General features: G+C 40.6%; 1 protein-coding gene across 2 annotated transcripts in view; it reads right to left on the reverse strand.

The window, feature by feature from the left end:
* LOC109930377 (ammonium transporter Rh type C) overlaps window positions 1-1,211 on the reverse strand; it is a 33,818-nt gene extending 32,607 nt beyond the window's left edge. For both annotated transcript variants that reach the window (XM_048616088.1, XM_020529892.2), the window contains exon 1: window positions 955-1,211. In XM_048616088.1, coding sequence (XP_048472045.1) covers window positions 955-1,138 — 184 coding nt within the window. In that variant the 5' untranslated portion in view covers window positions 1,139-1,211. The remainder of the gene's footprint in view (window positions 1-954) is intronic.
* Between the last annotated feature and the right edge of the window lie 20,929 nt (window positions 1,212-22,140).

The following is a 22,140-nucleotide window of genomic DNA, read 5'->3' on the forward strand; positions in this document are numbered from 1 at the left end:
AGTCACAGGGCATAGAAACAGGCCCTTCGGCCCACCATGTCAATGCCAACCCACAAATGCTAGCCCCATTTACCTGCACTGGGTCCTTAAACTACTATGCCTTGGCATTTTAAGTACTCATTCTTCTGAAGAAGCATGTTTCTCTGTTGTAAGAGTAACTGCTGCCACCACCCTATCCAGCAAAACTTCCATCTATCTACCATTCTCTGGGTGAGAAAACTTTTCACCAGATCTCCTCTAAACCACTTACTCCTCACTTTAAACTTGTGGCAACCTCAAAGGGAAAATACATCTAACAACAAATCATAGAAACCACTCAATGAACACTGAAACGTAACATTAAAATATGTACAAAAAATAAACCGGTCAGAAATACAGATAGCCAAGACTGCAAATAGACAATAGGTCCATTTGAACCATCAAGATTAGAAAACATGCTGAGCTTTCTTTTTCTCTAGCCTGCAGCTCTGAACCTAATTATAGAAATTCAGACCATCAAACAATGCCGTGACTACAATCCAAGGACAGAGCCTGGCACCTCCCGGCTCTGCTGTGGTGTAATATTACAAATGGAGACAGAGGCAAGACCGTGCGGATCCTGGAAATCTGAAACAAAGACAGACAATGCTGGAGAAACTGTTCTGAAGAGTAGTCATACCAGACTCGAAACGTTAACTCTGTTTCCCTCTCCACAGGTGAAGCCAGACCTGCTACGTTTCTCCAGCGTTCTCAAATGCAGAGTTTGCCATGGACGTAAGAGGAACAGCAAGGATATTTCCCTTTCTCAACTCCCTCTCCAGCATTTGCACTTTTTGATGAATTGTCCAAACTCTATTTATGGTAGATGTAGATAGACAGTGGATTAAAAACAAAACAAAGGTAGTTAGACTTGAGTTAGGAATTGATTGGACCAGTTGAGGGAGAGCGGTCGTGTAAGAATGATCCTGTACTTACTGGGGTACCTGAAGTAGAAATCGTTTTCCAATACGCTGGTGATATTCCGGGTTCTTCTGATGACATTCCAACGCGCGCTGGATTCGTCATCGTATCGAATGAAGACCCCGAAGAGGATAATCATTGCTAGTTGCCAGATGAAACAGATCAGAGGCAACTTCCATCGCATCAATGTGTCCTTCATTCTTCAGCGACCAGGTACAGTACACCAGGGAACAGCTTGGGGACAAGCGGGGTGTATCCTTTACTATCTGGTGCTGGTGGTTTGAGAGGAACTACTCACGGTTCCAGCAAATTTAAAGCCTTGGAGAGGGAGGCGGGGACTCAAGTTGTATTCCTTCAAAAGAATTAAGTCCGACTGGTTGATCCAAAGTGTTTTCTTTGCCTCTCAGAAAATTAACTTTGATGAATTTAAAAACAAAACAATATTGAAAAAAAAACCCTCCAACTCTAACCCTAACCCACCTTGGCAATTGAGTCGCAGTTTGACGGCACACTGGTTAGGTAGGACCTTGTAGAAAGAACTTGCATTTATGTAGCGCCTTTGACGACCTCGTGAACGTGCCAACGGGTTCTGCAACCAATTATACTTCTTTCTGATGTGTTAGTCACTGTTGACATGTAAGAACCGCGGCAGCTAGTTTGAGGACAGGAAGCACCCACTAAAAATAATGCTGCTTGAGGGCTAGAAGTTGATCAGAAACTGGATGGAGGGGGTTGGGCGTGGGCGATGTGATGGGGTTGAGGAAGGATCTCTCTTGCTTCTCTCAGAAGTTGTTTCCTTGAATCTTTTACGTCTATGTTATAGGACATAATGAGGGTCCAAGAGATCTTTGTTATTCATTCATGGGATGAGGGTGTCACTGGCTAGGCAGCATTTATTGCTCATCCTTAATTGCCCAGAGGGTGGCTAAGAGTCAACCATAATGCTTTGGGTCTGGAGAGTAACATGTAGGCCAGACCAGGTAAGGATGGCAGTTTCCTTCCCAAAAGAACACTAATGAACCAAATGGGTTTTTCCCCAACAATTAATTCATGGTCATCATTAGATTCTTAATTCCAGATTTTTTTTATTGAATGCAAATTCCATCATCTGCGGTGGCAGGATTTGAACCCAGGTCCTCAGAATGCTATTTGGAGATCTGGATTAACGGTTTAGCGGTAGGAACACTGGGCCATCGCCTCCCCAGGGAGTACTCGCTAAGAGTACTTACTAAGCGAGGTCTGAAGGAGTGGTATGTGCACATGGATTGTGGCTTCACATTCCACCCAAATAGCAACTGGAATTAGCGTGGATTTTGTGCTTAATTGGCAGTAATTACATCCACACTTTGACTTAGCAATAAAGGTGCTCTCCGTAGCACCCCGCATCAAGTGTGAACTTGCCTGTACTTGTTCAAAATGGCCGCCAGGCAACGCTCCATCTAAGCTGTACACACACTTGGCCTTTCGGATGCTCTGCTCTGCTCACATCTACAAACTGTTGAATAAATTATTGGAGTGTTGCTGCCCAGAAGAGCAAACGGCAAGCTGGAATCGCCAGTTTTAATCAACCACCTCCTGATATCTGCCTGTAAGGGACCGGGACCCTCCGGCAGTGGAAGAGGAGCCCAGAACCAAGACCTCAGCCGAGATACCCAGGAGCAGCATCTGGACAACATTGGGTGAGGAGTGGGAACTGAATCATTCGACAAACAACAACTGGACACTGAAAAGAAAATGGAAAAGATGAACCAAAAATACCAAAGCTATTACTGTAATTTCATGCAATGTAATCAGAAATCCAAAATGGCGCTGGAGACTGACGACTCTTTGTAAATACCACGCAAAACAATACTTTTCATTGTATTTCAGTACATGTGACAATAAATCTAATCTTATCTAATATCATTCATGTATGGGTCAGAAAGTCAAAGGGCGATGTCCTACTCCAAGATTTCAACTTAAAAATCAAAGTTGCCAACCCGAGAGCCATGCTGAGCGGGTGCTGCCTTTCCAATGAAGGTCTATCTGACCTCTCATCTAAAAAATCTTTTGGCACTACTTTGAACAGGGCAGACAAGTTCTTGTCAGTAACAAGCACAAGGAATGGTGGAAAATCTTAACCAATCTGCCAGCATCTGTGGAGGAAGAAACAGAGTTAATATTTTGAATCTGCCAAAATTCTTCTTCAGACTCATTCCAAGCTCAAAATGTTGCCTCTGTTTCTGTCTGCACACATGCTGCCGACCTGCTGAGTTTCTCCGCTGTTCCCTGTGTTTGTTTCAGATTTCCATCATTTGCAATATTTTAACCTTTTTTCAAGTTCTCTTCAGTGTCCTGGTTGATATTTATTCATTAATCAACATCACAAAGCTGATTATCTGTTTATTAGCACAGGGCTGCACACAAATTTGCTGCAATATTTCCTACGACAGTGACTAAACTTAAAAAGAAGTGCTTCATTTGCTGTAAAATACTTTGGAGGGGTGGTTGGAGGGTGGGGGCATCCTCTGGATAAGTAAGGTGCTACATAAATGCATTTTTTTCTTTGAATAGTACCATAAATGCTGCCTGATCTGCTTGCTGAGTTGGGCATTTCTGTTATTGCTTCAGAATACGCAGCAGTGACTACACAACGTAGCCTGTCCTCCTGTAATTCTCAAATTTGTACATTTTAGTTTTGTAGAATACTTCAGTTACACTGACAGACATAAGAATAAAGGTCTTTGCACCATGAATGATCATCATGCATTTTTAAAATAAACATGTTTACAAAATAGGAATAATCTAAATTCCAGCAGATTGTTTTATCTTATTGTAAGATTTGTGATTGATCTTTCAGATATTTCCAGGGTCTTTAATTTATGAAATAGTGTTCCAGGTAAACCAGTTAAGGCCATGTCCAATAATGCCAATGAATTGAATATCATTTAGGTAAAAGACTGATAGTTATGTGTGTAGCTTGAAGATGGCTGGGGCCATAGAGATCTGACAACAGCGATGTAGTTAGTCACACGGTTGTACTACATTCCTCTGCCTGCCCACAGTGATAAAGGATGAAAGTTGCAATTTTCTACAACACATTGGGTAGTTAGTCACAGGGTATGATGAATTCCTCTGACAGCCAATTGACTAAGTACCCAACATGTTGTAGAAAATTGCAACATTCATGCCTTATCCATGGTGAGTTAGCTCACTCAAATAGGGTAGTCCTTGGGATGCTACATTTTACATTGATGGGATTTACAATATGACCCCTCTCCAGTCATAGAAAATGTGGAGGATGGAGGGGAAATGACAAAATTGTGCTCAGTTGAGATAACCTCCATATTTGATTATCTGTCAATAAGCTTATCAACCTGCTTTGACAGCCCTTTCCAAACCCATAGCCTCTACCAGCTAACAGTACGGCACACATATGAACATGCCACCTGCAAGTTCCCCCTCCAAGTCACATACTGCAGTCATTTAGAGCTATGTCACTTTTCCTCCTCTGTTGCTGGGTCAAAATGGCAGAACTTTGTCCTACATCACTGTAGATGTACCTACGCTATGTAGATTGCATAGTTCAAGGAGGTGGCTCACCACTACCTTCTCAAGGGCAATTAGGAACAGGTAACAAGTACTGGCCCAGCCAGCGGCACCCACATTCCATGAAAGAATGAATTGAAAAATTCCAATTTGCAAACATATCAGTACAGAGTCAACAAAAGCACTTGAGAAGCCTGTTTTATTTTCTACATATTGAAAGAAAATTGGGCAAAGTTGGAAAGAAGATGCCATCACCTAACTTCCTCTCCCCTTCAAAATCCATTTCCATCGCAGCAGAATCTAGCGAGACCAAGGATGTAACCAACCTCTCCTGTAAGGTTGTGGTCCTGGGTGCGAATGTCCAAATGCACAAAGATTTTCATTCCCAAAGACGGGTGAAAAATAGAATTAAAAGTTGGGATGTCACGTGGCAGCTGTACAGGACATTTGTTTGGCCACTTTTGGAATACCGTGTTCAATTCTGATCTCTCTGCTGTAGGATGGGTGTTGTGAAATTTGAAAGGGTGCAGAAAAGATTTACAAGGATGTTGCCAGGATTGGAGGCTTTGGGCTACAGGGAGAGGCTGCGGCTACTTTCCCTGGAGTGTCGGAAGATCAGTGGTAACCTTATCGAGGTTTATAAAATCATGAGGGTCATGGATAAAGCGAATAGCCAAGGTCTATTTCCCAGGGTAGGGGTGTCCAAAACTAGAGGGCATAGGTTTAAGGTGAGAGGAGAAACATTTAAAAAGAAGCTAAGGGCCAAATCATTCACGCAAAGGGTGGTAAGTGTTTGGAATGAGCTGCCAGAGGAAGTGGTGGAAGCTGGTACAATTACATCATTCAAAGTCATCTGAATGGGTACATGAAGAGGCAGGGTTTAAATGGATATAGGCCAAATGCAGGCAAATGGGACCAGATTAATTGAAGATATCTGGTCAACATGGAAAAGTTAGACCAAAGGGTCTATTTCCATGCTGTACAACTCTATGATTAAAGCCTACAGGAAGAAAAGCCTGTATAGTCCCTTTCCAACTTGCTTAAGTGATCAAATCTAGCCTCAGCAATTAATGAGATCCCAAATTATACTGTAGGAAGTCTAATTTTGCAGAAGATGATTTCTTTTCCAGCCAGAAACAGGTTCAGGTTTGCTCTGAATGAACACAATGATTCAGTATTCACTACACAACACAACAGCTCCGCTATGTTTTACAAATAGAAGATTCTCCTAACACCTAACATAGCTCTGCCTTTGCATGACTCATTGGCATGACCCTTTAGTTCTCCTTGACCTATTGCATTAAAATAATGCATCCACACCTATTTAAAAGTTTTATTCAATGATTGTGTGCATCACTAGTAAGGCCAACAATTATCACGCACCCTGAAATGCACTTGATTAGCTGATCATGAATTACTTACGACTGAATGGTTTGCTAGGCCATATCAACAGATAATAATTAAGACATAACTACTTAGTGTGGGCCAGATTGGGCAGAGCCAGACTTGATTTAATTTCAGTTTTATAATTTAATTGAATTTAAAGTCCCTAAGTTGCCTGGGTAGGGTTTGAAACCATGTCTGCAGAGCACTAATCCAGTAATATTATTATTGTGCTTCCATCACAACACCTTATCCCTTCATTACCTATAAATAAGCATTAATTTCACAAGATTCTAACTTGCTGAGAAACTCCTGTGACCTATCTTACGAAAATCTTTCTGGAAGTCCAAATGAAACATGTCTGGTGACTTACTCTCATCCACTAACTTGTTAACTTCTTCAAAAACTTCAACCAAATTTGTAAGACAGGTTGTCTTTTTCAAGAAGCTGTAATGAGTGTCCTTGCACAGGGCTTCTTTATCGTGGTTATATGGGTTATCTCTAGTGATTCATTCAAATATTTTGCCTATCACTGAGAGTCAATTCAACAGATCTATAGATTACCCACTAAAATGGATTACTTTTTACTTAGAAGTGACAATTGCTATGTAGACAAACAAAATTGTATATATTAGAGCACCAGTTTTCTTCATTGTTGGGTGTTTCATATGGTTGGCTACTTTTAGAATATAAATATGCTGAACTCATGACTTATTCACCCTGCTTCACTGTTACTATGGCAGAATGTTCAAGACAGGTGAAAGACTTTCAGATTGATTTCCTATTGGCTACAGACCTATGATGCAGGAAGAGATAAAATTAATCATGAGAATGAACACACACTCAACGTCAGTGTACTTATGTAATTTTCAAACATGGCATTTTGATTTGGAGGAATGTCCTTGTCAGCCAGTGGTGTTTAGTGATTTTTTTATATGTTATGTCAGAAATTTATGGTATGTAATCTGGGTCATAAGCTAAATCTTGCAAGCACAAATACAAAGATGCTAAAGCCGATGTGAAGTACACTGTTAAAGATCATTTATAGAGTCATAGAGCCATAGAGATGTACAGCAAGGAAACAGACTCTCTGGTCCAACTCATCCATGCTGACCAGATTTCCTCAATTAATCTAGGCCCACTTGCCAGCATTTGGCCCATATTCCTCTAAAACCTTCCTATTCAAATACCCATCCAGATGCATTTTTTTTTCTCTATTCATTTGTGAGATGTGGGCATCGCTGGCTGGCCAGCATTTCTTGCCCATCCTGAGTTGCCCTTGAGAAGGTGGTGGTGAGCTGCCTTCTTGAACCGCTGCAGTGCTCCTGCTGTGGGCTGACCCACAATGCTATTAGGGAGGGAATTTCTGCAGTGCATCTTGTAGGTAGTACACACAGCTGCTACTGAGCGTTGATGGTGGAGGGAATGAATGCTTGTGGATGTAGCTCCAATCAAGTGGGCTGCTTTGTCCTGGATGGTGTCATGCTTCTTGAGTGTTGTTGGGTGCACTCATCCAGGCGAGTGGAGAATATTCCATCATGCTCCTGACTTGTGCCTTGTGGATGGCAGACAGGCTTTGAGGAGTCAGGAGGTGAGTTACTCGCCGCAGTTTTCCTAGCTTCTGGTGTAATTGTACCAGCCTCCACCACTTCCTCTGGCAGTTCATTCTACACAAGCATCACCCTCTGTGTGAAAAAGTTGTCCTTTAGGTCCCATTTATATCTTTCCCCTCTCACCTTAAACCTATGCCCTCTAGTTTTGGACTCACCCACCCTGGGGAAAAGACCTTGTCTATTTATTGTATCCATGCCCCTCATGTTTTTATAAACCTCTATAAGATCCTCCCTCAGCTTCCCACACTCCAGGGAAAATAGCCCCAGCCTATTCAGTCTCTTCCTTTAGCTCAAATTCTCCAACCCTGGCAACATCCTCGTAAATCTTTTCTGAACCCTTTCAAGTTTCACAACATCCTTCCAATAGTAGTGAGACCGGAATTGGACACACTATTCCAAAAATGGCCTAACCAATGTCCTGTACAGCAGCAACATGACATCCCAACTCCTATACTCAGTGTACTGACCAATAAAGGCAAGCATACCAAATGTCTTCTTCATTATCTTATCTACTTGCAACTCCATTTTCAAGGAATTATGAACCTGCACTCCAAGGTCCCTTTGTTCAGCAACACACCCTCGGATCTTATCATTACGTGTATAAGTCCTGCCCTGATTTGCCTTTCCAAAATGCAGCACCTCACATTTATCTAAATTAAACTCCATCTGCCACTCCTTGGTCCATTGGCCCATCTGATCAAGGTCCTGTTATACATTGAGGTAACCTCCTTTGCTGTCCACTACACCTCCAATTTGGAATGTGCTGTCTGCAAACTTCCTAACATACCTTCAATGTTCACATCCCAATTATTTATATAAATGACGAAAAGCAGTGGATGCAGCACCGATGCTTGTGGCACACCGCTGGTCACAGGCCTCCAGCATGAAAAGCAACCCTCCACCACTACCCTCTGCATTCTACCTTCCAGCCAGTTCTATATCCAAATGGCTGGTTCACCCTGTCTCCATGTGATCTAACCTTGCTAACAGCCTACCATGCGGAACCTTGTCGAATGCCTTACTGAAGTCCACATAGATCATGTCCACCGCTCTGCCCTCATCAATCCTCTTCGTTAATTCTTCAAAAAACTCAATTAAATTAGTTAGACACATTTATTAGAGATGTTAGAGGTAATCTTCTATTGTCCTTGCAATTTGGCTGTTCAAATGGGATCAATGTTCCTACATGCTTAGTGAGGAACATTACCGTTTATCAGGATTTAGAATTTACTGTTAGCCTGTTGACTTCCCATTTTGACATGGACCATTCTTACCTTCTTGTGGAGTGGTCTGAGTGTGCAATGGATTTTCTGAATTGTGTAGACTGCAGGCAGGATTGGCTGCAATCAATGCTAAAGCATCGGACCTTGGAGGATCACCATTGAGCCTGATCTTGTCATCAGTCGCCGCTGACATGCACAACATGGCAATCAGAAGTAAACACCCTCATTCATTTTCCAGTCCATAGGGCATAGTTGCAAATTTGGATTTGTCACAGGCACAACCTATGTTTTAATGTTGTTAAACACTCCCAGGATTTTATATCTTATCTTTACAAGTTTAATAGTCACACTGGCTTCTACTTGTTCAGCAGTCAACCCAGAGATATAGAAATAGTACTGTCTAATGACAGAAAGTGAGTATCCATGCCTTCAATCCCTCTGAAGGCAGACTGAAATGGCAGTGGTTTTACAGCAAACTTTTTCACACAGCAAGTCATTCGGGTCTGGAATGCATCACCTGTAAGTTTGATAGAAGCAGTTTCAATTCAGGAATTGAGAGGGTGTTGGATGATTATTTAAATAGAAACAATGAAGAGTGAAGGGAAAATGCAGGACATGGGCACCAAGTTGAAATGCTTGGAGAACCAGTGCAGACATGATGGGCTGAACTACATCCTTTTGCAGTGCCAATTCTGTGAATTTGAATCATTGTTTTATTGAACTGTGATATGTAAGGCACAGAGGAACAGGTATGATCAGTCATTTCATATATTTAGTACAATTTAGGCTAACGTAATAATACAAAGTGAAGAATGCTCCCACAAATCTGTCACACTGGTGACTCATATGGCTTCTGTTCAGGGCCTCAGGATGATTCTGTCGTCTTGCATCTGTCTTGTTTTCTAAAGTCTTGGCAGCACTTTTCTGCCTGTATAACTTTTTGTGTCTACACTCTATATTTATACAGTTCTGTTTATGTCAAAATGGTTATCTTGTTGCTAACTCACAAACCAGCAACGATCAAATAACTTTCAACACAAATGGCAAAAGGTACAGTTATTGTTTGATCACTTGCAGAAATCACACATTTAACTTATTAACCATTCGTACTATTGTGCCCTGGAGAATTTTGACTTAGTGCATTCATATTAATGCATTGAAGTCCATCAAATTAAAAAGGAGAGATGTAAAAGGAGCCTTTAATTTTCTATTGCATAACTTCAAAATTACCCCCAAATTGTGAGAATATATGTGAATTTTTAAACCCTAGTAGTTAAAGTATCTTTCCTTCCCAAATACTTCCTGTACAAAAAAGGTCAGAAGATTCAGAAACATGACTTGCAGTTTTAAGTCCACAACTATTGACTCAGTGTAGTTCAGCTGACCTTAGCATAGATCACCGACTGACCATCACATGTTCTGATCCCTGTAGCTTGGTACTTGTCAAATCTTTCACTACTTTGCCACTAGGGGGATCCATAGCAAAATTTAGCCATATATCTGCCTGAACAAAAATAATTGGGGGATTGTTGTTCATTTGGAAGGAAAATTAAATTCAATCCTCAAAGACAATTGTGTAATAAAACTCAAAGGAAATTCTAGCATCTTATACTCAGAAACTTACTAGCTGGACCAAGTGCCTCTTTCTCTGCAGTATAATTCTATGACAACAACAACTTGTATTTAGACAGTGCCTTTAATGCAGTGAAAAATTGCGAGGAGGTATAAAGGGAATTGAGTCACAGAAGGGGGACAAATGACGGGAAAATTAGCCAAAGATGCTAGTTTTGAACAAGTGTTTTAATGGTGGATAAACAGGCAGCAGGAGTTAAGAGTTTGGGTGAGAGGCAGTGAAGGTGAGAATTCTGGAACTTAGGATTTCACAATTTCAAAGCCCAGCTACCAATACTGGAGTGACTAAAATGGGAAGGCACAAGAGGCTAGATTTGGAGGAGCATAGATTGCTTGATGGACTAAAGAGCTGAAAAAGGCAGCAGGTCCATCAGATTCTGGAATTTCACCTTGGGGTGTATTTGCTTTCATCAGATCTTGCATCAGACTAGAATTTTTCATTTGGATACCAGGTTTCTATTATTTTGCAGTATCATGCTTGCTAATTCCAGCAGAAAATTTGTTTAAGATGTTTAACTTTATGTCAATGAGGCATAAATAGAAAAACAATTTCCTTTGGTGGAAGAATCAAGCAACAAGGGAACATGGCTTTAAAATGAAAAGTCAGGAGAGAAACTTGGAAGCATCTTTTCACACATCTAGATTTTTCTCTTCATTATAAATCTTTAAATGTTGAGATAATTGTGCCTTCAACCATGAGGTTGATAGATTTTTGTTCAGTAAAGGCATCAAGGCATATAAACCCAAGATAGGCTAATAGAGTGAAGGTATGCATCTGTTAAGTGGAGGTGATGACTGTGTGCTATTATTGCTATTATTAATCCTAGAGATCCAAGTATTGTTCCAGGAACATGGGCTCAAATATTTCCATGACAATGTTAAGGAATCTGAATTCATTGAAATATCTGTTATTCAATCTCATTGATAACCATGAAACTGTTGCTAAGTGTTGGGGAAAACTCCGTCTGATTTCCTGATACTCTTTAGAGAAGGAAATCTTCCTCCTTACCTAATTTGGCCTACATGTGACTTCAGACCCACAGGAATGTGGTTGACTTTTAACTACCGTCAGAGCAATAAATTCTGACCCAGCTGGCAATGCCCGTATCCTATGAGTAAAGGGGAAAAAATGGTTTAATTGAATGGCAATTACTTTGAAATAGCACAATGGAAATATTGTTTCTCAACAGTGTGAACTGAAGTTTGATTTAGTTGCTTTGTCAACAAAGAAAACTTAGCAATTGTATGGAAAGTTGCCACCCTAGATATTGCCAGGCTCGAGATAATTACTAGCTCAAAACTACATATGAGACTAAACCTTCTGAAATCCTTACACTCTCTCATTATGGTCATGCCTTGGAATAGATTGGAAATGATTCCATGTGCACAAGTAGATATCAAGTCAGCAATCCAATGAATCATGCTGAAACATTTTAAACCTAATCTGTTCATTGCTGCAGCATTACTGTAGGGATGGCATAGTGGCTCAGTGTTTAGCACTGCTGCCTCACACTGCCAGGGACCCATGTTCAATCCCAGCCTTGGGTGACTGTCTGTGTGGATTTTTGCACATTCTCTGAGGGTTTCCTCCCACAGTCCAAAGATGAGTAGGTTAGGTGGATTGGCCATGTTAAATTGCCCATAGTGTCTAGGGATGCCTAGGTTAGGTGGATTAGCCATGGGAAATGCAGGGACACAGTAGGTGGGTGAGTCTGGGTGAGATGCTAATCGGAGAGTCGGTGTGGACTTGTTGGGCCAAATGGCCTGTTTCCACAGTGGAGAGATTCTATGTTTAGTAGATGTTCCATAGTTCGCTCCAAGCATGGAGAATTAATTAGTCAGAGTTCAAGACTGTGTGTCTACACTGTAAATTTTTATCACTTGCACCAGAGTTAAAGGAACTGGAATTGGGGACCATTTCTGCTGTCCTGCTTTTCCCTATTTTCCATGGGTTACAATTAAACTTTAATGTGCAGGCGGTGTGCTCAGCAGACATGTGTTAGTCATGTGGCAGGGGAAGTTCTTCTGTAGTCAAATGGACCATTAGCTGACAATGCTACAAGTACAATGCTACATGATGAAAAGGACATCCTGGACAAACAGTGAGGATGTGTGTCAGGGCCACAACATTCCTGCCTAACAATGTTGCCATTAATGAGAGACTTATTGACAACACCAAGGTAGCACAACATATTTTCATATTTAAGTTTAACTTGTAATTATTCATATTTGCATCATCATTATTTGTTGACACTAGCTTTTTCAAAGAGATAAATATACCAGGCCACCTTGTGGTTAGTGCAGTGACAGATATGTCTTGATACTAACTTAGAAATGGTGAGTAAGTGGAGCAGAGGATAGTTTGCAGTGGAATCAGGCAGGGATGTATGGAGGAGTGGAAAAGTGATGTAAGGGAGCAGAGAGAATAGGTTTGGGAGTATGGAGGAGTGAAGCAGGAAGGGGCTTGCATCCAGGGTGTGTTGGGAGAGGGTGGTGGTAAAAATCATTCAAGGGAAGAATATTTGTGTACTCTACCTGGAGCACTAAATCCACTGGCACATCTCATGGTGGGTACGCACTGATTATTATAGGGGAGCGAGGGACATTTCTTTATTGTGGGAAAAACACCGCTGATTTTTCTGTTCACTTCTGATTGAATATTCATGTTATTGTCCAGCATTGTACCCGCCTTCTGTAGGCGGGTACCAATTTCAGTGCAACCAGCTGGTCATTTAAATAGCCTGCCCCCCGTCCTCTCATGAAAATTAGAAATGTTAGTCTCAGAGGAGAGACTTGGAATTCCTCTTCTTTATTGCCACAGTGGAGATTTTCTCCATCATGACAAAAATCTAGTCCATTGTAAGATCACTTTCAGGGTGAATTACTGAAATGTTGTGGATGAACTCAAAGTCATATAAGAATTCTGCCAGTCAAAACCCTGAAATGGATCCGAATGTGTGCAGCATTGATAGCTTCCTCTTTAAGATCTTCATTTTCCCACCTTTACTCATTGTTCCCATTTGACATACACAAGATGTCTAGTCCATCTCACTTCACTCTTCCATGCCCCGTCCCCATCTTCTGCTGTCCCTTAGATCCTTCTTACACTCCTCCATTCCCCCCACTCTATCCCATTCATGGAAACCCCCCACCTCCACTCTACTTCTATCTTTGCTGGTACAGAGCCTGCTTGCAATCTACCATTCTCCTGTTTCTCTCCTTTGTGCTGCAGAATTCAACAAGGAGAACTGCTGACCTCCGATAGAACTGTAGAAAGTCAACAAGTGAATAGCGGCTTTTAAACAAAATGGGATTCTTGTCTTTTGCTGACTTTATCTTTAAGGTCACATCCCTTAAAAATAGAAATATAGACCACAGGCGCAGGAGTAGGCCCTTCAGACCTTTCAGCCTGCTCCGCCTTTCAGTATGATCATGGCTGATCATTCAACCTCGTACCCTGTCCTTAGTTTCTACCCATACCATTTGATTGCTTTAGCCCTAAGAATTCTTTCTTGAAAATATTTGACATATTAGCCTCAACCAGTAACTGGCAGAGAATTCCATAGGCTCACTATGCTTGGGGTGATGAAATTTCTCCTCATCTCAGTCCTAAATGGCTTATACTGTATCCTTAGACTATGACCCCCAGTTCTGGACTTTCCAGTCATTGGGAACATCCTTCCTGCATTTACATTGTCTCGTCCTGTTAGAATTTTTATTGGTTTCTATGAGATCCCCCTCACCTCTGATTCATCTAAAATCTAATAAATGTAGTCCTCATTGATCCAACCTCTCTTCATACATCCATCCGGCCATTCCAAGAATCGGTCTGGTAAATCTTTACTGCTCTCCCTTCATAGCTAGAACATATTTCTTCAGATAAGGAGACCACAACTGCACACAGTACTCCAGATGTGGTCTCAATAAAGCCCTGTACAATTTCAGCAAGACATCCCTGCTCTGTACTCAAATCCTATTACTGTGAAGGCCAACATACCCATTTGTCTTCTTCGCTGCCTGATGCACCTCATGCTTACTTTAAATGACAAGTGAACAAGAAAACTAGGGTCTTATTCCACCTTCTCCTTTCCCAACCTATTGCCATTCAGCTATTAATCTGCCTTCCTGTTTTTGCTACCAAAGTGGATTGCCTCACTTTTATCCACATTATACTTCATCAGCCATGTATTTGCCCAATCACTCAACTTGTTCAATTCACAATGAAGCATTTTTGCATCCCCCTCAGATCTCACCCTCCCACCCAGCTTTGTGTCATCTGCAAACTTGGAGATATTACATTTAATTCCCTCATCTAAGTCAGTAATAGATATTGTGAACAGCAGGGTTCCAAGCAGGGTACCCCACTTGTCATTGCCTGCCACTCAGAAAATGACCAATTTATTACTACTGTTTGCTTTCTGTCTGCAAACCAGTTCTCTATCCATGTCAGTCCAGTATCCACCATCCCATCTCTATGTTGGACCGTATCGAAAGACTTTTGAAAGTCTAAGTAAATCACATCCACTAGCTCTTCCTTATCAACTCTGCTAGTTACATCCTTTAAAAATTCCAATAGATTTGCCAAGCATGATTTCCCTTTTGTAAATCCACACTGATTTTGTCCAATCCTGTGTCTGTCTTCTAAGTGCTCTGCCATTAAATCTTTTTAATGGACTGTCCCATTTTCCGCACTACTGACATCAGGCTAACCAGTCTATAAATTCCTTGTTTACTCTCTACCTCTTTATTTTAAAACAGTTGAGTTACATTAGCTACCCTCCAATCTACAGGAACTATTCCAAAGCCTACAGAATCTTGAAAAATGACCATCAATGCATCCATTATTGCTGAAGCCATTTCCTAAGTATTCTGGGATGTAGGTTACCAGGCCCTGGAGATTTTTTGGCCTTTAATCCCACTGATTTCTTTCAGTTCCTCTCTCTCCTGAGACCCCATGTTCCCCAACATTTTTGGGCATTATTTTTGTGAAACAGAGCCAAAGTATGTATCTAATTGGCCTGCCATCTCTTTGTTCCTCATTATAACTTCTACTATTTCTGATTGTAAGGGACCCATTTGTCTTTACTAGCCTTTTCTCATTGCAACCTACAGAAGCTTTTGCAATCAGTTTGTATTCTTCCCGACAAGCTTACACTCATACTCTCTTTCCCCCTCTTAATCAATCCCTTTGCCCTCCTATGTTGAAATGCAAACTGCTGACAATCCTCAGATCTACTTTTTGTTTTACACCAATTTGTCTTCCATTTCCTTAGTTCTAATACAATCCTTAATTTTTATTGTTAGCTGTGGCAGTGCCATCCTTCCAATTTCATTTTTGTGCCAGATAAGATTGAACAATGGTTGCAGCCCTTCATGCACTCTTTAATTGTTTGCCATTGCATATCCACCATCATCCCTTTAAGTAACATTCCCCAATTTTTTGTATCAGCTTGCACCTCCTACAATTGTCATTTCCTTTAATTAGATTCAGCACCCTAGTCTCAGAACCAATTAAATCACTCTCCATTTTAACAAAGAATTCTATCATAGTATTATCATTCTTCCCGAAGGGGTCTTGTACAGCTAGATTGCCAAATATTCCTTCTTGATTACATGATACCCAATCTAGGATGTCCTCTAGTTGCTTCCTCAACATATTGATGCAGAAAGCCATCCCATTCACACTCCAGGAGTTCTTCCTCTGCAGTATTGTTGCTGATTTGATTTGTCTGATCTACATGCAAATTAAAGTCACCCATAATCACAGACATACCTTTATTGATTGTGCTCCGATTTCCTGTTAATACCTTCCCCAACATTACCACCAGAATTAGGGTCTCTATACACAAACCCCACTAACATTTTCTGCCTCTTGATGTTTCTCAGTTTCACCCATACAGATTCTAATTCACTGGAATGCATATCCTTTCTTATTATTACATTGATTTACTGTTTAACCAGCGATGCTGCCCACCTCCTTTATGTTTACATCTGCTTTTCCTAAAAAGAAATACGTCTGGATATTCAGTTCCCATCCCTAGTCACCCTGCAGTCAAGCCTCCATAATCCCAAATATATCATACCCATCTATATTGATTTGCACGACTAATTTATCTACATTGTTACAATGTTTCACACATTCAGACACAAAGTCTTAAGGCTTGTCATTTTAACATTCTTAGTCCTATTTGCATTATCCTGAACTGTGGCCCTGTTTGAATCTTGCCCTTGAATTCTCTGCCTATCACTTCTTTATAGTTCCAATTCTGTCCTTGTTTCCCTGTCTTCTGTCTCTCTGTATAGGTTTCCAAACCCCTGACATTTTATTTCAAAACCTGTCCAACTGCAGGATTGTGTGTTTTACGCCAATGTCTATCGTCAAGGCAAATGTCAATGTATTACGAGTTCAAATCCACAATAGTCCTGTGTGAGGCCTAACACGTCACGAACAGGCCACAGAAATAATCTCTGCATCTCAACTTGTCAGCAGAAAATCAAAATTTCCCTTCCTATTTAATTCATTTTGTCTGCATGCCACATCCCACTCTTAGGGGCATAAATTGGAGCTGAGCATTGTAATCTGTACTGGTAAGATCCAAAACTAAATTTAAAAGCTTTTTTTTTGATAACTCTGAAATTCTGTTCCTAATCTACCTTCCATATTAAACCAACACTTCACCCTCCTCTCTTATCACTAAGGCCTTCCCTAAAACTCACCTCTGTAATCAATTGTTCCTAAAAATAACGGTCTGCTTTGGCTCACTGTCCATTTTTGTCTGACTTCCTCCTCCTTGAAGTACCTTACTTGTTTCTCAAGTAAGCATTGTACCTTTCACAAATTCAGGACATCAGAAAGTGCTTCAGAGTCAATATTTTATAGTTGTCATGTGGAGATTTTGTGACTGCTTTTAGATGATCTTTCAAGAAGGATACTGTAGCGATTGGAACCAGGTGGGTCTCGTTGGCTATGAGATCCTTGATTGGATTTGTTAACCTGGGCCACTCAGGAAGCCCTGGCTAACCAATATAAATATGGAATTAAAAATCTCCTCAGCTCAGAGTCTGACCCCAAGCTGGCTGGCCACAGCCAGTGTACTGTGCACTTGTGACTAAACAGTGACTTGGTGACAGGATGCCAGCCTCTGTGCAATTATTTCAGATACTGAGACCATTTAAATTTCAAAATAACTCTGCTCCTTGGGTTCTAATTGTTTCTAAAATGTCCAGGTTAAATCAGCCCTACCCAGGCCAAAGAACTTTGTGAGAGAATGGCCATGTCTCATTGTCATGGTAACATCATCCAAATGATGATGGGACCATCGACTTTAGCAAAATAATTGCTCTTGAGATAACATACTTCTATTTTTAATGTGTTTCTCTTAAAAGCAAGGAAAATTTTCCAAATACTTTTTCAGGAAGATATAGTTTTAACTCATTTATTTTTGCTAAGAATCCCCCTGGTGTCCAAACAAGGAAGGCCATGATCCCAGTGCAGTACTGAGTTACAGAAGTCTAAACATACAGGTCTGAATTGCTGGTCCCTACTGAGGTAGCAAATTTGAAGGGAGCACAAGGATTTTGGGAAAGAAACTGAGAGAATGATGACGCTGTAGGTCAGTGCAAGACTAGGAGGAGAACTTGGAAATGGAGATGTTCCTGTACCTGACATCCTGTCTTTCCGGATGGTGGACACTGAGTTAAAAGGTGCTTTCAAAGAAGCTTGTTGCAGAACACCTGTAGGTAGGATATCCATGGCAACCAATTCCATTAAAATTTCACATGAAATTGGCTTTTATATTTACATATAAGTAGTTTTGCTCAACCACGTTGCTTGATGTTAATGAAACTTCAACCAGCTCACCCATGCCATTTTTTTTAATCTAAGTGACAGTAGCATGAAAATTGACATAATCCACAGTCCAATTCTCTCTCACTCTGCAGACAGTGCAAGTATGGTGCATGGGATTCTAATCAAGTGGACCGCTTTATTCTGGATCATATTGAGTTCCATGTGTATTATTGCAGTATACCATTCTAGGCAAGTGAAGTGTATTCCATTGCCCTCCTGACCCACACTTTGTAGCTGGTGGAGAGGTTTATGGGGAATCAGGAGGTGAACCACTTGACACAAAATATCCAGCCTCTGACAAGTTCTAATGGCCACAAAATTTGTCTAATTTATATTTCAATTTTTAATCTAAAGGAAATATTGTAGTTTAATATGTGCAGTGTTCTGCCAACTGAATATGCAGACAATGTTATCAGAAACAATTTTCATTAGTTTGCTCCAAGAAACAACTTCTAAATAAACCAAATTCTAATGTCAGTAACTGTGGGTGATTAATCGGCTCCAACCTAATGTGAACATTCAAAGTACCAGCTCCTATTGTTTTGGGGATACAAAGAGTCTGCAAAGGGACAATGGATCAATTAAGTGAGTACATAAAAAAAATTGATCGGGAGAGTATAATGTGAAAACATGAGTTTGTCCACTTTGACAGAGAGAATAGAAATGTAGAATATTACGTAAATGGAGAGAGATTGCAGAACGCGACAATACCAAGGGATCTGTGTGACCATGTACATGAATCAGAAAAAGTCAGCTTGCAGGTACAGCAGGCAATTAGAAAGGCAAATAAAATAGTGGCCTTCATTTGCAAAGGGAATAGATGATAAAAATAGGGAAGACTTGTTACAACTGTACAGGGTATTGATGAGATCATACCCAGATTACTGACACATTTTGGTCACCTTACTTAAGGAAGGATATAACTCTATTGGAAACAGTTTAGAGAAGGTCCACTTGGCTGTTTCCTGGGAGTTTTGTCTTGTGAGGAGGTTGGGCTTATATTCATTGGAGTTTAAAGGAATGAGAGACGACCTTGTGGAACATTCTGAGAGGGTTTGACATAGTAAATACTGGGATCCTCTCATGGGGGAAGCGAGCACTGGACGGTACAGTTTAAAACAAAGGAGTCTCCTATGTAAAACAGAAATGAGGATGCATTTCTTCTCACAGAAGGTCATTTGTGTTTGGAATTCTTTCCCCAGCAAGCAATGGATGTTGGATATTAAATGTATTCAAGGCTGTTTAAATTTTTGATTGACAAGGATTATGGGGTGTGGGGGTAAGCAAGGAAGTGGAATTAACACGACATTTCAGGTCAACCATAATATTTTGAATGTTGATGCAGGCTTGAGTTACCAAATAGTCTACTCCTGCCCTATTTCTTACATTTGTATGTCTTACTAACGTTATGAAGAACCGTGAAAACTTCTTACGAAGTTGGCTTTTTGTATTTACAAGTGTTATGAGTGCTTTTGCACAGCCAGTCTTTTTGATGATTAATAAAACTGCAGCGACATCACCAATATGGCTAAATGGCAGTAGCATGAAAAATGACATTGTGAGGCCATGCACTTTGGTAGCAGGAATAGAGGCATGGACTATTTTCTAAGTGGGGAGAAAATTCAGAAATCTGAAGTGCAAAGGGACTTGGGATTCTAGTCCAGGATTCTCTTAAGGTAAACTTGCAGGTTGAGTAGATAGTTAGGAAGGCAAGTACAATGTTGGCATTTATTTCAAGAGGACTGGAATATGAAAGCAGGGATGTAATTCTGAGGCTTCATAAAGCTCTGGTCAGATCACATTTCGAATATTGTGCAGTTTTGGGCCCCATACCTCAGGAAGGATGTACTGACCTTGGAGCGGGTCCAGAGGAGGCTCACGGGAATGATCCCAAAATGAAAGGCTTTACATTCGAGGAACATTTGAGGACTCTGGGTCTGTACTTGATGGAATTTAAAAGGATTAGGGGGAATCTAATTGAAACCTACAGAAAACTGAACAGCATGGACAGAGTGGATGTTAGGAAGATGTTTCATTAGTAGCACAGACTTAGAGTAAAGGGAAAACCCTTTAGAACGGAGATAAGCCAAAGAGTGGTGAATCTATGGAATCCATTGCCACAGAAGGCTGTGGAGGCCAGATCATTAGGTATATTTAAGGTAGAGATGGATAGGTTCTTGATTGTCAAGGGGATCAAGGCTTGCATGGAGAAAGCGGGAGAATGGGGTTGAGAAACTTACCAGCCATGACTGAATGGTGGAGCAGAATCAATGGGCCAAATGGCCTAATTTCTGCTCCTATGTCTTATGGTCTTATGATCCAAGAAAGTATCTAACATCATTAATTGTGACATGTCAGCTGGGCCAAAAAATAGTTAGCTTGGTGAATTATGGTGTGCCATAAGTCACTTACTCCATAATTTTGTCATTTTGCACCCTGGAAAGATTCTCAAAATGCAAATGTATCATTACAAGAGAGCAAATCTCCACACAATTCTTGGCTATTATTAGGTGACCGCTGAATAAATCTTGGGACAACACTGCTGAAACCTAACACATCGGGCAGCTGCATCCATTCCCTTTTCCCTGTGTCTAATGGCAAGAGTTCACTAGTCATATTGAAGAAGGTTTGTTGTTGAATTAATTATTTGACTGTAGCAGGCATCACTTCAATCCTTACCAATATCCACACACATATAAGGGTCTCCAGCAAGGGTCATTGATCTGTGATTAGGACCAGGATCCTTGACTGTATTTTCTTTTTCTTTAATGGACTAAAGGCAGGACCACCTACTCTGACCTTGAGGAGATCAGATGGTTCAGCAAAATTTAGTGCAACAATTTTAGTGGACAGTTAAGATCGGCAACTTCATAACCCACCAGGGGTCTCCAGGAGCAGGTGGCTTCTTTACTGTAGCTCGGAATCAGCTGCTACCAGTCTTGCCTTTGAATTAGAAGGGTTCTGGGTTGGAGTATCATTCCAGTGCATGAATGCAAAAATCTAGGCTGACACTTTAGTGCAGTTTTGAGGAATTGCTACATTGCTGAATGTGCAATCTGATGGATTAGATATTAAACCAAGGTTTCACATTTTTTCTTAGATGGACATTAAAATCTCTCAGTACTATTTTGAAGAAGAGCAGGGAAATTATACCTGGTGCACTTGCAACTATTTACCCCTCAGTGAAGAAAAACAGACTCTCTGGCTCTTATCAAATTGCTGCTTGTAGGAATTTGCTGTGAGAACATTGACTGACTGGTGCATTTTTTGCATTCCAGGAGCAATCACTCTTCAAAATTACTTAATTGACTAGCAAGCTCTTTGATATTTCTAGTGGTCATGAAAAGGACCACATAAATTCAAATCTTTCTTTTCCTATTTTAAAATATCCCAGGATCCCTTCCTGAGTGGCATGTGGGCTCCTAACTCACACCTCTACTCATTCACCAAATATTGACGAGTTCAAATCATGTCAGAATCATCTAGTCTGTTTTAATTTAAGTAGGTCGCTTTAGATAGTGGATATCTTCTTGAATGACTTAAGATTATCTAATGATTATGTGTTTCTCAAACCAGTGTCAATAAGAAATAACATGGTAGTTATCAAATATCATCAAGAATTGCATAATGCCCAAAGATGAACTTGTGATAAACCATGAATCAGTCTTTGAGAGATAACCAATCATGAACCATCTCACCGAGAGCTGCTATGAAAAATATTTGCTCACAGTTCAAATAGTCAGGCTACCAGCATATTTGTGACGTAATTATACTGAAGATATATCTTCATGCGCAGGGCTGGGTTAGTTTCAATGATAATATATAAATTTCCAGATAATCAAAGCTTCTTTATCAAACCATATGATACTTTAGCTGATTTTTAATTTTTTTTTTACATTCGCTTGTGAGATGTGGGTGTCACTGGCTGGGTCAACATTTATTGCCCATCCCTAGTTGTCTCTATGAAGGTAGT

This window comes from Rhincodon typus, chromosome 33 (assembly GCF_021869965.1).
Source record: "Rhincodon typus isolate 14 chromosome 33, sRhiTyp1.1, whole genome shotgun sequence".
Taxonomy (NCBI): Eukaryota; Metazoa; Chordata; class Chondrichthyes; order Orectolobiformes; family Rhincodontidae; genus Rhincodon; species Rhincodon typus.